At 38.1% G+C, this 15506-nt stretch overlaps 1 protein-coding gene and 1 pseudogene across 2 annotated transcripts in view; both read right to left on the minus strand.

The window, feature by feature from the left end:
- Positions 1-404: 404 nt before the first annotated feature.
- Positions 405-526, minus strand: LOC143925778 (U2 spliceosomal RNA; annotated as a pseudogene).
- Positions 527-5217: 4691 nt separating this feature from the next.
- The window catches only part of SCNN1G (sodium channel epithelial 1 subunit gamma), a 58296-nt gene continuing 48007 nt past the window's right edge, over positions 5218-15506 (minus strand). For both annotated transcript variants that reach the window (XM_077449171.1, XM_077449172.1), the window contains exons 12-13: positions 11414-11489; positions 5218-10803 (exon numbers count right to left, since the gene is read on the minus strand). In XM_077449171.1, coding sequence (XP_077305297.1) covers positions 10408-10803; positions 11414-11489 — 472 coding nt within the window. In that variant the 3' untranslated portion in view covers positions 5218-10407. The remainder of the gene's footprint in view (positions 10804-11413; positions 11490-15506) is intronic.

Genomic DNA, 15506 nt, shown 5'->3' on the forward strand with positions numbered 1-15506 from the left:
AACGAACTGTGCTGGTTGCTATAGTTTCTCTTTATATTGTTTGTCCTAGCGCTGTTACCAATTTTTATTTCTAAATGAATAAGGGAAAAAAAAGTATGCCAAGGCAGTGGCAAGGCCTTGTGACTTTATAACAAAAGCTAGGCCATTTGCCAAAAGGCCTAGCCCATGAGGTATGGTACAGAAAAATACTTTTAGTGCTGTGGTCTAATGCAGTTTCATACAAGAATGTCCAAAATCCATAATACTACTCTGGCACCCCCAGGATTCCATTCTCAGAGGGAACTTGACATTGCGGGCCCTTAGCTTTCCCAGTCCTCGGCCAGATAAGGTAGCACAGTTCAGGAGGCACTATGCTCCTCGGAACCCTCCACACTAGGGAAATGCTCCCAACCACCACTTTACCCAGTGGGTGCCTAATTTTGTTTCTTTCCTAAGCAAAGGACTCTCAGGACCCCATCATACAAGCATCATACACTGATAAGAACAGATACTACACTTGATCTTAGCCAGAAGACCAAGAAGCAATAACATACAGTATGTGCAGAGGTGGTAGGCTTTAATGCCATATGCACCATGCTGAAAATGCACTCACTGTGCACTCCTAGCACAGAGACCGAGCTGTAAAACACAGCTCTTGGTCCCTTTTAATGATCAGTAGGAGATTATGTGACCACTGTGACAGTCAATCACAATGGTCATGTGATCAGTCAAACTTTACCACCCCCCCAGACCAACCCACCCATGACATTCACAACTTTTTAAAGGGCTACTGGGGCAGGTTGGCAAGATGTATTCACATGGCTTTATGCCCATAACTTGGCACCCAGTATGTCCAGTGGCTTTAAAAGCAAGAGGGTGTGGATTTCTCTTGAAGCTGCTGGACATACTTGAGGCCAAGTTGTGGGCACAAATCTACGTGAGTGCATTCATGTGTGTGTTTGTTTGGTGATTTTACTATTAACATATTGCACTATGAGCACCTTTGTTTTGTGACTTCCCTAAATGAATGTGAGTGTTACATATATATGTATTTATTTTGTAAATACTTGTATTTTTGTATTTTTAGGAGAACATTTCTATTTGATCTATTTCATTTTCCCTAGCGCTGCTCCAAGTTTTTTCTCATGGTGTAGCACTAAACTCACTAAGTTGAATAGCAGGCTTTGGTCACATACACAATTTTGTCTGGTTTATAGTATTAGAATTTCATATTCACAGCCTGTGGAGCAGGTAATATTGTTTTGTCAACTACTTAAGCCCCAGAAGATTTTACCCCCTTCCTGACCAGAGCCCTTTTTACATTTGTGCACTGCATCGCTTTAACTGACAATTGTGAGGTCATGCAATGATGTACCCAAACAAAACGTGTGTCTTTTTTCCCACAAATAGAGCTTTCTTTTGGTGTTATTTGAGCACATCTGCGGTTTTTATTTTTTTGCACTATAAACAATAAAGAGCGACAATTTGGGAAAAAAAAAAATATTTTTTACTTTTTGCTATAATAAATTTCCCTCAATTTTAAATAAATAAATAAATAAATGTCTTGATCAGTTTAGGCCAATATGTATTCTTCTACATAATTTTGGTTAAAAAAATCGCAATAAGCATATATTGATCAAAAGTGTAATAGGTGGTTGAGAAAAGAGATATATAATTTATGCTTGAAGGTGCTACTTCACTGGTGGGCTGTATGTGGCCAGGCAAAAGTAAAATGTAAAAGTCTCACACATGTGGTATTGCCATACTCAGGAGGAGTAGCAGAATGTATTTTGGGGTGTCATTTTTGCTATATACATGCTATGTGTTGGAAATGTCTTAAAATTTCCAACTTTGTGGAAAAAAATGCGTTTTAATTTTTTTTCCACATTTTCCAAAAACTTCTGGAAAAAAAATGAACCATTCAAAAGACTCATTATGCCTCATAGATTATACGTTGGAGTGTCCACTTTCCAAAATAAGATCATTTATATTTAGGGACATATTTGTACTTTCCTGACTTGTTAGGCTCCATGCACACTGAAGCTCAAAAAAGCTATTTCTGGACGCCAGATTGCTGGCAGAAAACGCTGGTTGAAAAACCTGCTTTTAACACTAGCGTTAATGAGCGTTAATGAGCGTTTTACAGCGTTAGCGTTAATGGGCGTTTTTTATAAAAATACACAGAGGACACTCCAAAAATCCCACAATGCATTGAAAAATAGAATGCCGAACACTAATGAACGAGCGTTAATGAGCGTTAATGAGCGTTAATGAGCGCTTGTCGTTTTTTGCCGCTGAAAAACGGCACTTTGAACGCGAATTTCTGGCGTTCAGAAAAAAGCCCATAAACTCCACTGCTCATTAAAGCTGAAAAACGTCCATGTGTGCATGGACACATAGGCTAACATAGAGTGGAGTTTATGGGCTTTTACAAAAAATGCCCAAACGCCAATAAACTGCAGTTTATCAGCTTCAGTGTGCATGGAGCCTAAGTGTTTCAAAAAATGAGATAGGTCTTCAGTACATCAGGTGTGATCATTTTCAGTGATTTGGCACCATAGCTTGCAGACTCTATAACTTTTACAAAGACCAAATAATATACACTAATTAGGATTATTTTCACCAAAGATATGTAGCCTTATAAATTTGGGCCAAAATGTATGAAGAAATATTACTAATTTGCAAAATTTTATGACAGAAACAAAGAGACATTTTTTCACCAAATTTTCAGTCTTTTTTTATTTATAGCACAAAAAAACCCCCACTAATGATTAAATACCGCCAAAAGAAAGCTCTATTTGTGTGAAAAAAGGACACAAATTTCATTTGGGTACAGTGTTGTATGACTGAGTAATTGTCATTCAAAATGTGAAAGCGCTGAAAGCTGAAAATTGGTCTGGGCAGGAAGGGGGTGAAAGTGCATTGTAGGCAAGTGGTTAAAAGTATCACAATTTTCTTTTTGTTTCTCTTTGCATTCTCTTTAGAGATGTGGTGCCTAGGATACTAATTCATACTAATTTCTATATAGACTCAGAGAATTGTATTTCCTTCTAGACTGCTTTTATGAATGGTTTTCCGACAGCCATTTAAGACTGGAGTCATTATGTCTTTTGGAAAATCAGGTCGAAGTAGGGATTATGATTTTTTTCATTCTTTTATCACAGATCTACTTCATGTCAAAGGAGAGAGGATAAACATTGCTTATTTAATGGCTGCCCACATGTCAATGGCATTCGTTTTAGATTAGTTTGAGACGCTTCTGAAATGAATCAGACTTCATTGACAAGTGTATTTGATCCACAGATCACCATCTCCTGACCTGCATTTTGAAATCAAATTGGGGTCCAGACTCCAAAGTTCTCATGATTAAACTTTAAGAATTACCACCTGTAAGGGAAGTCACAGCCTCAACACCCCACATCAACTGCCAGAAGTCTATATACAAGGGCTCAGCCAATGCAAAATGTTTTGTTTGTTGCTTCAAATCTTATTCTTCCTTCTACTGGTTGCTAGTTACCACTGCAATGACTATTTTGTATAGACTTAGCTGTTTAGTTTAACTATGAATGATGGAATTGCTGGCTGTTTGAGTGCACTTCTGAATTTTGTTTACATGAATTTTCCTGAATGGGTCTGAGAGTGTGTTTGGCAGACCTAAACTGTTCATTCAAAGAAACTGGACAGAAGCCAGACTTAAAGTGCACTCACAATGCCTGTGCAACGTTATATCCACCTTCTCTGCTTCCTGTTTCATCAATCACATTTAAACTATCAAGACAAGTTGGAGATGTACTTGTGGAAAAACATCTTAGTACTGGCATGTTTTTAAATCACAAATTCAAAAATATTAAACATAGGAGGTCATAGATTTTCCTGGTACCCCAAAAACAGAAAATAAACTCAATATAAAAATATCAAAGTTTATGACAATAGTTAAAAATATTTTTTTTTATTTCGTTTGTTTTCTGTCTTTGAGGTCTTGGGAAAAACCATGACCTCCAATAATGTTTTTTCGTTTGTAGTGTAATAGGATGTGGTATCCATTGTTTTTGAAGTACTCTTTTGGCACTTCCTTATTGATATATGTTTTTAAATCAGGTGTTCTGTATTTAAGAAACAGTATGGTTCCTGCAGTTGATGTGTTTGGGAATAGCTCTCCTGCTTCAAAAGCATGGGTTCTCAGATCATTAATTTATCAACTAAGTAGTGGGTTAAACCTCTATACTACAGTATTACCTAAAATAAAAAACAAACTAAAATAGTACAGTCACGTGGTTTGGATGGTTGGTTGTTTTGTCGTTTCCCTCTCTTCCAACATTCCTTAGCAGACTTCCTTTCACATAGTTTAATTTTTCCCTTAATTTTTGTCACTGATTCTGGGTAATTGGGTTAATTTCTCCTTTTATTTATCCAGGTACACCTACAGTAACATCAGCCTATAACCTTTCTGGTATTTTACACTATAACATTATTACTTTACCGTGGCTGATCTATAGTTGGATACAAATATATAATCTTATTTGACATACAAATACTGTATATTTTTCACAGCCATCACTCAGGTTGATATGTTGGATTGGACCTATTGCCTTTGTTGCCTGTACTACATCCTGCTCTGTTTATCCTCATGGGTCCTTGCAGATCCTATGCCCACAACTCCCAGGTCAGACATTCCTGGTGGTCACCATTGTTATATAATCATGTGCTTTAATTTTTAGCAAATTTGTAAGTATGGGTCACCTCATGGTGAACCTCAGCTTTAACACAGTTGTATTTTTTACCAACTTTGTCATGTATTTTAAAATCATTTTACTTTACAGATATTTGTGTGTGCATCAACCCCTAAGGAAGTGAATGTTGATTAACAAAACGAATCAGGTCTTAAAGATGCACCTTTTAAACTAATTGTTTACTGATTTTTGGAATACTGTATTTTGTTAGGGTCATGTCAATTACTACAAATCTGCCTATTAGCATGGTATTTGTCTGATATGCTATTTTAGTAGTTTTGTACCATTCAATAAATCTGCATATCATTTATTCCTTTAGTGGGTGTGTTGCGCCTCATTCAAAGTCCCAAGGACAAATCTGTTTGTATATGTTTGCACTGGGAATGGAGTTGCTTTACGGGGTGCATCAAACCACATCCTATATTTTAGAAACGAATATACCAAGAATATCCTTTGTTGCTAAAGTTTGGCTGCTGAGCATCATTATTTTTAAAGCCAAAACACACAATGACACTCAATGGAAATATTTTATTAAAAAGACAAAATTCACATCAATCTTAAATATAGTATACTAATATACATACTATCTCTCTTAATATGTACATACATGAGTACAAATATATATATTTTAAAATATCTATGTATTTATACTTGTTGTATAAAGAATGCTTAACCTGTACAGTACATTCATGTTGCTGGTAACCTGAAGGTGCAAGATAGTGCTACAGGACAGTGTTCATCCCTATTGACCTCTTTGTCAAGCCACAGAATAGGCTAGTAACTCTCTAATAAACATAGCAGCATTTTGTGCACAGCACAAAAATCCTATAGCACGCAAAACAAGTGTTAAACAAGTCATAAAGATCAGTAAAATGTGTTACAAATAGTTATGAATACCAAAAATTTTGCATTTTTTGGATAGGTACATATTTCAAAAATAGGTTTACGTAAGAGAATTTTTTTCTGTAAAATGATGCAATTTCAGCTATAGGGTTTTTACCTACAGGAAATCTGTCCATGTTTGTTTTAGTATAAGCAGAATTTCACTTCTAGGTGAACACAGCTCAGATGATTAAAGATGATTAAAGAGAGATGATTGTGAGTTGATTAAAGCAGAATGCACAACAAACAGCAAAATATACGATTTAGAATAATAGCACCAAAATGTTTGTCATTCGGCCTAGCTACTCTTGGGACTCATATTGTTACCAGGCTGTATAGCTAGTGGGTAGATAATTTAGAGCCTGCATTTCTACTTTCTGTGTCACCTCTCCACCTCAAGTTTATTCAATAAGATAGGTCTGTGTAACCTAGCCATATTGGCTTACAGTCCTACAGTCCCACTTTCCTCCTCGCTTTTGGAATGCAGTGGATAATGTCAAGTTAATATAAAAGGCAGACTTAATGGAATATTATTAGTATTATTTATTAACCGAATTCATGTCATTTTGATTAACCAAATAACTCAGCTACAGGTTTTATACAGCATCTGCTGGAGTTTCACTTCAATATCTACTGGGAAAGTATGGTGGTAGACAAGAGCTTCTAAGTTGACCACCGAATGAATTACTGGCAGAACTCAAACATGTCCTAATACTTTACTCTAAATCATGTGTATCCTGGTCAGTGCTGAGGTCTGTGTTTAGTGTTGGATAACCTCTCCTTAGCTTCTAGTGAAAAAAAAAAACTAGCTCCTACAAAACCTAGACTAGCCAGGTACATAAACCCTAGTCCACAAAATTGGCATTTAATGACAAAAACACAAAACTATATTCATTTCAATCTCCTGAATCACCCGAGTGGAAAATGATCAACTTTATTGGAAGCACTAACTAAGGTTAGGTGACCTAAAGAGGCATTCTACCATAACTTGAATATATTGATATATAAAAGACAAGTTCCCTGAGTAGGATTACATAGGGACCCAGTTGGGGTGAGGAGATATTAATACACTTTCTGAGTTTTGAAGCACTGTGTCACACCAGAAACCTTCTCACAGAAACTGCTGATATGCTGAGGGATCTGATGGACAATATATTTTGTATACTTTCTGCAGCTATGTTTACTGGGAACTTCTGGATGCAAGCCGTGTCAGTGTAAAGGATAATTGGATGCAATTAAAGCTAAGCTGTTATGTTTTTAAAGAAAACTTCAGATTTTCAAAGACTTTAAACATATTAACATTTAAAACATGTTAAAGCTTTTACAAAGTTTTAGTGACTGGGTTTTCATCTACTTTAAATCCACTAACTTTTAGTCTGTGATCACTTATTGGTGGAATTACTGCCATAGCAGACCATGTGGCATCAGTATCCTAGAGATGAGAAGGGTCGGCAGGAGATGTTCTGTTCTTCCAATCACACCAGGCAGCCTAACCCCATCTAGACCTCCAATCACACTCGACCGGCAAAGGATTTGACAGTTCATCTGACCACCGCTACCATTTGTGAACACAGAAGTCTGCAAAGGAATTCTTCTATCACTCAGTTCTTCTGCCATATTCTGCAATAGTTATCATCTGACTGAGCCACAGAAGAAGTTAGTAGTGGAAGACTTAATCTATTTGCTTCGGTGTTTACAAATTGCAGCAGTGATAAGGTAAGCTGTCATATCCTATGTGGCTCATTTGCTGTTCTGTCAATTACACTTCTGTTCTTTCAGTGTGAGATTGACAGAAAAGGAAATCTTCTACCCAGCACTTCTCATCCCTGGGGTTCTGACCAACCATCTCACCCCCCCCCCCCCCCCCCCATTTCCCTCTGACTTGATGATGGAGGTCTTAAAAGGGTCAGCTTGAGCAGCAGCAGCACAGATAAGCCATTTTTTATGACCTTTATAGCTACTCTCCACTGTCTCACTCTGTTGTAAGTTCCCTTCACCACAATGCTTTATTTCATATGGCATGCTTGCCATGCACCATTCTGCATCCCCTTGTTCAAAGTGCGATGCTGTCCAATTCCTTTTCGCATCCCTCATTCCAAATGCAATGCTGTATATTACCTATGTTGCCAAGCATCATTCCGTATGCCATGCTTTACATCCTCAATCACACCCCATCATTGCATATGCCATGCTGAATAATCCTAATGCCATTCAGTATAAAATGCTATACATTTCTCATGCTGCACCATCTCATTCCACATTCCATGCTGTATGTTCTCTATTTCCACTGCCTCATTCCATATAACATGCTGTATATTCCCTATTTAACAACACCTCATTTAATTTACCATGCTGAACATTACATAAAATCTTTCCATGGTGGGAATGTGAGAGGATATGCCCCTTTCTGGACTCAGGTATTTAAGATATATAGTACAATTTATGAAGAGCCTCTAACACCAACTCCAGCAGCTCAGCAGCTTATCCCCTTATATTGGAAGACTGCCACTACATCACCATTCCCCCTCTGTGAATGACATCATGAGAATGGAGGAGAAGCTGGCACTGGATAATAACACATTTGACAAATATAAGGCTTTATGGTATATTTTGCTCCGCTTCTCTTTCTCTGATACCCTCACAACCATGCTCTCGAACCCGATGGGGCCATCTCTGGCTTTACCTTGACACAGGGCTTCTAGTGATGACACTACTAAAAACTTGATGTTATCAGAGTATTTTCCCAGCCATTCTTTCCTCCTTATTTTCTTCTCTCACCCTCTGTATCCTCCCCTCCCCCAGGGCTGGATTAACGTAGGGGCTATTGGAGCTGCAGCTCCAGGCCCCTACTTTAATATAGGCCCAGCCACCCAAAAAGGACAGACTGCCCATGGACTGCCCATGGACCCAATGGGTCGACGGGAAGAGATCTCTCCTGATGGGCCCTGCATTCCAAATGCACCGCCTGGGCAGGGTGGTGGGATTGATAATGGGCACTGCATGAGCAGGAGTCCTAACAGAAGCCTGGGGCACGCCAATGCAGGGCTGTTACAGAAGTCTGGGGCTTCCATAGTGTTAGGCCTGCGCAGCTGCACTCTTTCAGCTCGGAGTGCACGCCAATGCAAGGCCCTTACAGAAACTTGGCAAATCAAATACCAGGCTTCCCTAGTGTTTGCCTGTGTGGTTGTACTCTTTTGAGTTGTGGCACATGCCAGCACAGGCTCTTGGAAAGCAGAAGGGTGCCCAGTAAAAGGTCCACCAAAATCCTCAGCACCAAGCACATGATGCTCTTAATCCGGCCCTGCCCTCCCCCTTCCTACCCTTTCCTTTGGTTTCCTTTTTCCTATTTTATTTCGTTTTTTCTCTTTTTCTTATATAAAAGACAGATAAAAAAGGTTCTGGTGTTTTATAGTGACACTCCTCACAATTTTTCTACTATATTGTTAATATGTACAAGTCATGCTATGGGCGATAGCCATTGAGCAGACTTACTGTTTAATCTTGTGTCTTACATATGTGTTTTGACTGTTTTCATAAAAACGTTTTCAACCCCAATTTACCACGCTGAACATTCCCTATTCCACACCACCTCCCTTTTTTGCCCTTTTTCACTCCGTGTGGCATGCTGTAAAGTCTCTATTTTACACTGCAGCATTCTTTTCAGTCTTTTGTCACTGCCATTGCAATTAGGGTTCTACACAATAGTGTTTTGTTTTGTTTTCTGTTGGGGCCCGTTAAAAGTTTTGCTACAGGGCCCTGTGATTGCTAGTCATGCCCCTGTGACCACTCCATGCAGACCATATGATTTCTTTGAGTCCACCACAAGGTTTGTATATTCTTTCTGTTGATGATTGTTAAATGTATTGATATAACACAGTGATGGTGAACCTCGTCGCCCCAGATGTTTTGGAACTACATTTCCCATGATGCTCCGGCACTCTGTAGTGAAGATGAGCATCATGGGAAATGTAGTTCCAAAACATCTGGGGTGCCAAGGTTCGTCATCACTGATATAACATTTGTATTTGCTTTTAAGCTTATTGGCCATTTGTTTTGCTATCTGTATTAAATGTCTTCATATCCACAGAACATATTTGAGTTACTATCAGGCTACCAAAAACTGCTCTGCCTGAAATTAGTACCCTGAAAACAGCTAAAACAAGTAATATTTTAAGAAAAAAATACAGTTTTTGTAAATCAATACAGTACCAAAAGGACCATCAATTTCATTAAAACTAGCCTACACCTAGGCATTAGTGTCCCACCATATTATTACAACTGCTCATATAATCAATAAAAAAACGATTGAACTTTTAGTTTAAATTTGTTAAATGCACTTCAGGTGCATTAAAACAAAAGGTTCTCAATGTCTAATGGCATACAGAAAGACCACTGCTTCCCTACACAGATCAGGCTGCTGGCGGGAGACAGGCTTTTCTACTCAGACTTCTTTCTTACATGAACTGTTAGACATTGAGCAACTTTTGCTTTGATGCATCCGAAATGCATTTAGCAGATTTAAACTGAATTTTCAACTAAACTTAAAAATACCTAGTTGTGAAAGTCAAATTAGCATTATATGCAATTATTTAATAATCATAGGTATATAACTAAGTGACAATACCAGCCAGTGAAAAATTGTCAGCTCAGTTGTTGCACATTGTGAGGGATCAAAAGTCTACATTGAATTTCAATCAAGCACCAAAAATAACATTTACTACCAAGATCCTTTGAACAATTCAGCTTCTCTTTTGAACTATGGCTTTTTTAGTGTAAGAATTCATAAGTGACTAAAAAGTTCTCTCTATGAAGTTTCTTACATATATTCTATAGACATAATATCGTCTTCACTTGGAGACAACTCATTGAAAGTTGATTGTAGCTGTAGAGACCTATATAAGGGTGGTGGTGTTCTTGGTACTTGGCAGTGTTGAGTTTGAGGCAATTGTAGGGCTGTGTTAAAAGTAGGTGGATCATCATCTGTCAGGCATGGGTTGTCATGACCAGCTATGCCTGAAGAAGGTGGGTCAGGGGTATGTTCTGTTTGTTCCTTACGATTCTTCCACCATCTGATGAATTTGTTCCATTTCTGACGTAAGACTACCCAGAAGGAGTCAATGAGGAAAATTTCTGCAATCTCTAGGACGCAGACCATAGAGCAACTCATCCACAGACCCAACTGACCTCCAAAGTTAGACAGTAGATTAGAAAGCTGTAGAAAAAGAATAAGCTAGAGTTAATAAAATAAACACTCCTCTGCCCTTTAAAGATTAAATCTATCTATTATGAAAATGTACCCTGAGAAAACACTACAGGATTGTCAGCTTTTCACCAATGCTCTGTTTTCCCAGAGTTTATACAAACAGAAGAAACCAGGAGGCCATAAGATTAGTATCTCATCTAGAATTTTTCTCTTTGCCTCTTCTCTGGACTGTCCGTGTTATTAGTAAAAACAATTGAAGATGGAACTGTGAAGTTACACTATGCAAGACCTCTTGAGGAAGTCATCTGATATATCTTGGTACACTTATCCCATCAGCTTGGAAAAACTAATCCACACATCTGTTCAATAAAAATATTACTTTCAATATATCATGCTAGTGCTTCAAATGTGCCAACCGATACTTGGCAAGATTTATACTTATGTGTATGGTATAATTGTTTTTCAACCATATTTCTATGGAATTACTAATTGTTGTACATAATTTCATTGTGTAATTGCAATTTTACATTCTATGATTAAATGGTATGGCTTTTAGATTTGGTTGTGTACCTAAAAGCCTCATTCAGTATTAGGCTTTTCTAAATCATTCTTTACTTACACTGGTAGAAGGGCTCTCAGCTATTGTCTTGAGATTTAGGTCTTGGTAAAATATGCCCAGGTTTGCCAGATCATATCTAAAAAAGAGAGAGCAAATGGGATTATTAATTGTTAGATGATGACAATAATGGATTCATAGATTCAGTATAGAAGTAACCTGAAAGTCTGAAAATTTAGTGACATTTTCTAATTTAAGGGGAATATTCCAAGAAGCTTAGAAAATCTTAGCTGGAAGCAGCTTATTCTTGACTGCTACAATTCATCTACTTTGAGACAGTAACTTCAATAACAGTAAGCTGAATAGCTTTAGCATAACTGCACTGAAGCAGGTATATTACCCTTGAATCTGGAAAAGTTGCTTCCAGCAGCTGAGTTAGGTATTTTGCTAAAAACCTAAAACTGAAATTCCAGCTTTGGATAGATTCAGGGATTAGAAATCGTGGAGGGAGTTCCATTAAACAATTGCTGGAAAATTGTGGAAAACTCATTGTTGCCTGATGGAGGCCCAGTTGGGTTCCTAAGAAAATGGTCTTGAATGGAGTGAAAGGATGAGAGCACTTTTATACAAGCGTTGGATAGATGGCATCAGGTTAAATTAATGCATGTCATGGTATATAACTCCTGAGGAATGGGGAAATGGTTCCCACTTGATGCCACCTGACATGATCAATGAAAGAGTTTTTCACTCTACCTATTGGTTTTACAGCCATTACAGAAAGAAAACATCAACAGAAAAAGTGAGACTTTATGATACTTGGGGTGCATTTATACAAAAAGAGGTGGCTGGAAATACACTTTAAGAGGTCTGTTTATAAATGTCTTTACACAAGAATCACACAGCTTTCACCCATGATTCACACATTTTTTTCAATTGAATCCAATTAGAAATTGTTTCAATCTTTAATGAATGATGTGTGAATCTTGTGTGAAGACATTTATAAACAGACCTCCTAAAGTATATTTCCAGCCATCGCTGTTTGTTTTAGTTTTGGACTGAGTGAGAACTTATGTTAGATTTTTATTGTTACCCAAGGCTTGTTAACAGAGATTTCCCCTCACTTAAGCTGCACATACATTTGTCAGTTTTTTTTGGGGTTGAATAAAAAAAAAACTGACCTCATTACTCCATCCACACACTTGAGGTGGATGGCAAAATCCTCTTTGTATTCCGACAGGAGGTAGACTTCCCCACTGTCATGATACACTGGGCTATAGAATGCGCCACTGATCAAGCAGCAAAAATCCAACAGGATGGTTGAACAGAAGTCAATCGGTAGATTAAGCTTTGCTCAAATACAGTGCCCACACATGGATTGAAATTTGTCCGGTCACTCCTGAAACGCTCAAATTACAATCAATGTATGGACCGCTTTACTCTTTCTTTCACAAAACAGCAAGCGCGGGAAAATCTACAAAAGAAAACCAAACATAAATAAAAATACTTTTTTTTAATGGGGGGGGTTCTAGAACCCCTGTCAACTTTTTATTGCTATCTATCTCCCAGCTGCAGATTTTTTTTTTCTTCACATCCTGACTCATGTAACCACTGTCTCCATTATAGGAATTGAAGAGAAACAGAACTCATTAAAGCCATGAAAACTGCTATCTAAAACAAAAATGGATGAAAAAGTGGATGATTTGATGCTTCAGCATTTATCCATGACAAAATATCAGCATTTTAGGACACACAGGGATAGGGAAAACATGGGAGCATGTATAGATGGTAGGAAAAAAGTACCCTGACCCTAAGATCCCATATCTACAAAAGCAATGATTAGATTTTGACATCATTAAAGCCAAATAAATAATCTAAGAGCAATTATCCAAATGTTGGGTGAATGTTAAAACCCCAACACCACACAGACAACACCAATGGTGCTAATATATACACGTATTAAAGCATAGTAGCAAACAGGACTTTCAAATCGTGATTACACAGTGTATACTGGATGTTACCACTAATGGTGTTCTCTGTGTGGTGTTGGAGCAGTAAGGTTTACCAAGTATTTGGATAACTGCTGTTAGGGTATTCATTCACCTTTACTGATGTCAAAATAAAATCATTATTTTTTTAGATCTGGCGCTGGCAGTGTGCTTTTTGCCTCTTGTCTGTACAAACTTTGGTGTTTTTAGGATTTATTTGTAGAAAGAGCACCCTCCTAATTTGGCTGCACCAGTCAGATGAAATGAAGATGTGAAAACACTTACTACATATGTTTTTCTTTGAAGAAAAAAACATGGATGCATATTACCATGGGCTCAATGTAAAAGAAAATGTATAGACAGAGATTAAGTGCTAGCAACCAATCAGAAATAAGTTTACTGCCCACTCTATAGCCTTTTATCTCTATTAATCTTCAAGACGGTCATAGAGGGTTCGAATTGGAATCTTGACTGGTCCCTGATGAACCAGCCAAGCTTCTAGCTATATATAGGCAGGTCCAATGCACCCAAGTTGACCCATCGATCAACTTGGGTAAAACCAGCATGTCGGAATAGCCGCTAGCAATAATCGCTGTGTTCTCCTGGCAGGGATAGCTCCCCCCCTCCCTATTGATCCCAGCTGCTGGGGGATCTATTGTTGCTGGGGATGTCGACTGCTGCTGGTGGGAGAACTTTTGTTGCTGGGAGGCATCTACTGTTGAGGGAGAGGCTATTGTTGCTAACTGCTGTAGGGTCTATTAATGTTGGCTGCTGGAAGATCCATTGTTACTTGCTGGGGTCTATTGTTGCTGTGGTGGATCTATTGTTGCTGGGGGGGTATTTTTTTGTGGGGAATCTTATGTTGCAGAGAGGGTCTATTATTTTTGAGGGATCTATTTTTGCTGGGGAAGGGGATCTATTTGACTGCTTTTCCTATTATCATCAACACACAAATTCCATACAAATTATTTACCACAAAATGATACTTGGTTCTGTATTCCCTAAAAGGGGCGGCACTGGAAGGTAGGTAGGGATGGAACCAAGGGTTGTGCTTGGAGATAGATAGAGGGCGGAGACAAGGTTGACTCAGAAGTGGGGACTGCCTGCGTCTATTCTCTATGGAAAAAGAAGCCCTGCCTGCAACCCACAGTTGCAGGAAAGAAAATTGCACCATCTATGGCCTACCTTACAATGCATGTGTCCCAAAAGTCCATAAGTATCTATGGACTTCCAGGGTTATCATCAGAGTCAATGGGCATTATTTATAAAAGTATCAGCTGTTCTGGTTGCCCATAGAACTCAACTGGATTATTTCCTTCATCCACGTGAAAATTGCATCTAAATGAGACAAATGCAAATGCACGTTTAATTTGGTGAACCCGTATTACCAAACTGGCAAGTCCTTTCTTAATGCACTGTAATTTTACCAGCTCTCCTAAATAAACATAGTTCACTAAACTGGAAATTTAATCTTCCTGTAATTAAAAAGTCATTATTGCAAACAGAATGTAAGGGTATAATTTAGCTGCATGAAGTCATTGTTAGGTACAGCCCTTTTTATAGGGATGAAAAGATGACTCTACTGTATAGGACAATTTAGGAAAGGCAGTGATGTAAAAGTCTTATAAGGAGGACAGAATAAAAGCAGAAAAACATTCAATGGCTGCAGTATAAGATTCATTCTATATGAGAATACATTCTGTACATGGCAAAATCTGCAAAAGTGACAAATGAATCACCACCAAGGGCAACAAAATCAAAAGGGGCATGATATTTAGAAGGTGAGCAGGATTTCAGAAAAGTGGGAATATTTGTGCAGATTTAAAGGGAAGATGGGATTCAACTGCAAAGCTGAAGTTAGGGCTCTCCTGAATGGGTAGGCTTGATTTCCTTTACAGAAATTATTTTGCAGCCTCTCTTTATGTCTTTTTTTAAATACCAATGGGAAAGAATATGACGCACGATATCTAAACATGTTGGAAAATATAAGTATTTTTATCTTATATTTACATTTACATTTTTGTTTAACCACTTCCAAACATCGGCTGTTTGAAGAGGAATATCGTTGTTATGGCAGCAGCTAGCCACCATAACCCCCGATATCCTCTTCTTCAGTGAGCGTTCTGGTTTCAGATAAAAGTGGTCTCTGTGGCGGGTTCACCACGAGATCA

Source organism: Lithobates pipiens, unplaced genomic scaffold (genome assembly GCF_037356315.1).
Source record: "Lithobates pipiens isolate NorthernLeopardFrog02 unplaced genomic scaffold, aLitPip1_a1.2 Scaffold_22, whole genome shotgun sequence".
Taxonomy (NCBI): domain Eukaryota; kingdom Metazoa; phylum Chordata; class Amphibia; order Anura; family Ranidae; genus Lithobates; species Lithobates pipiens.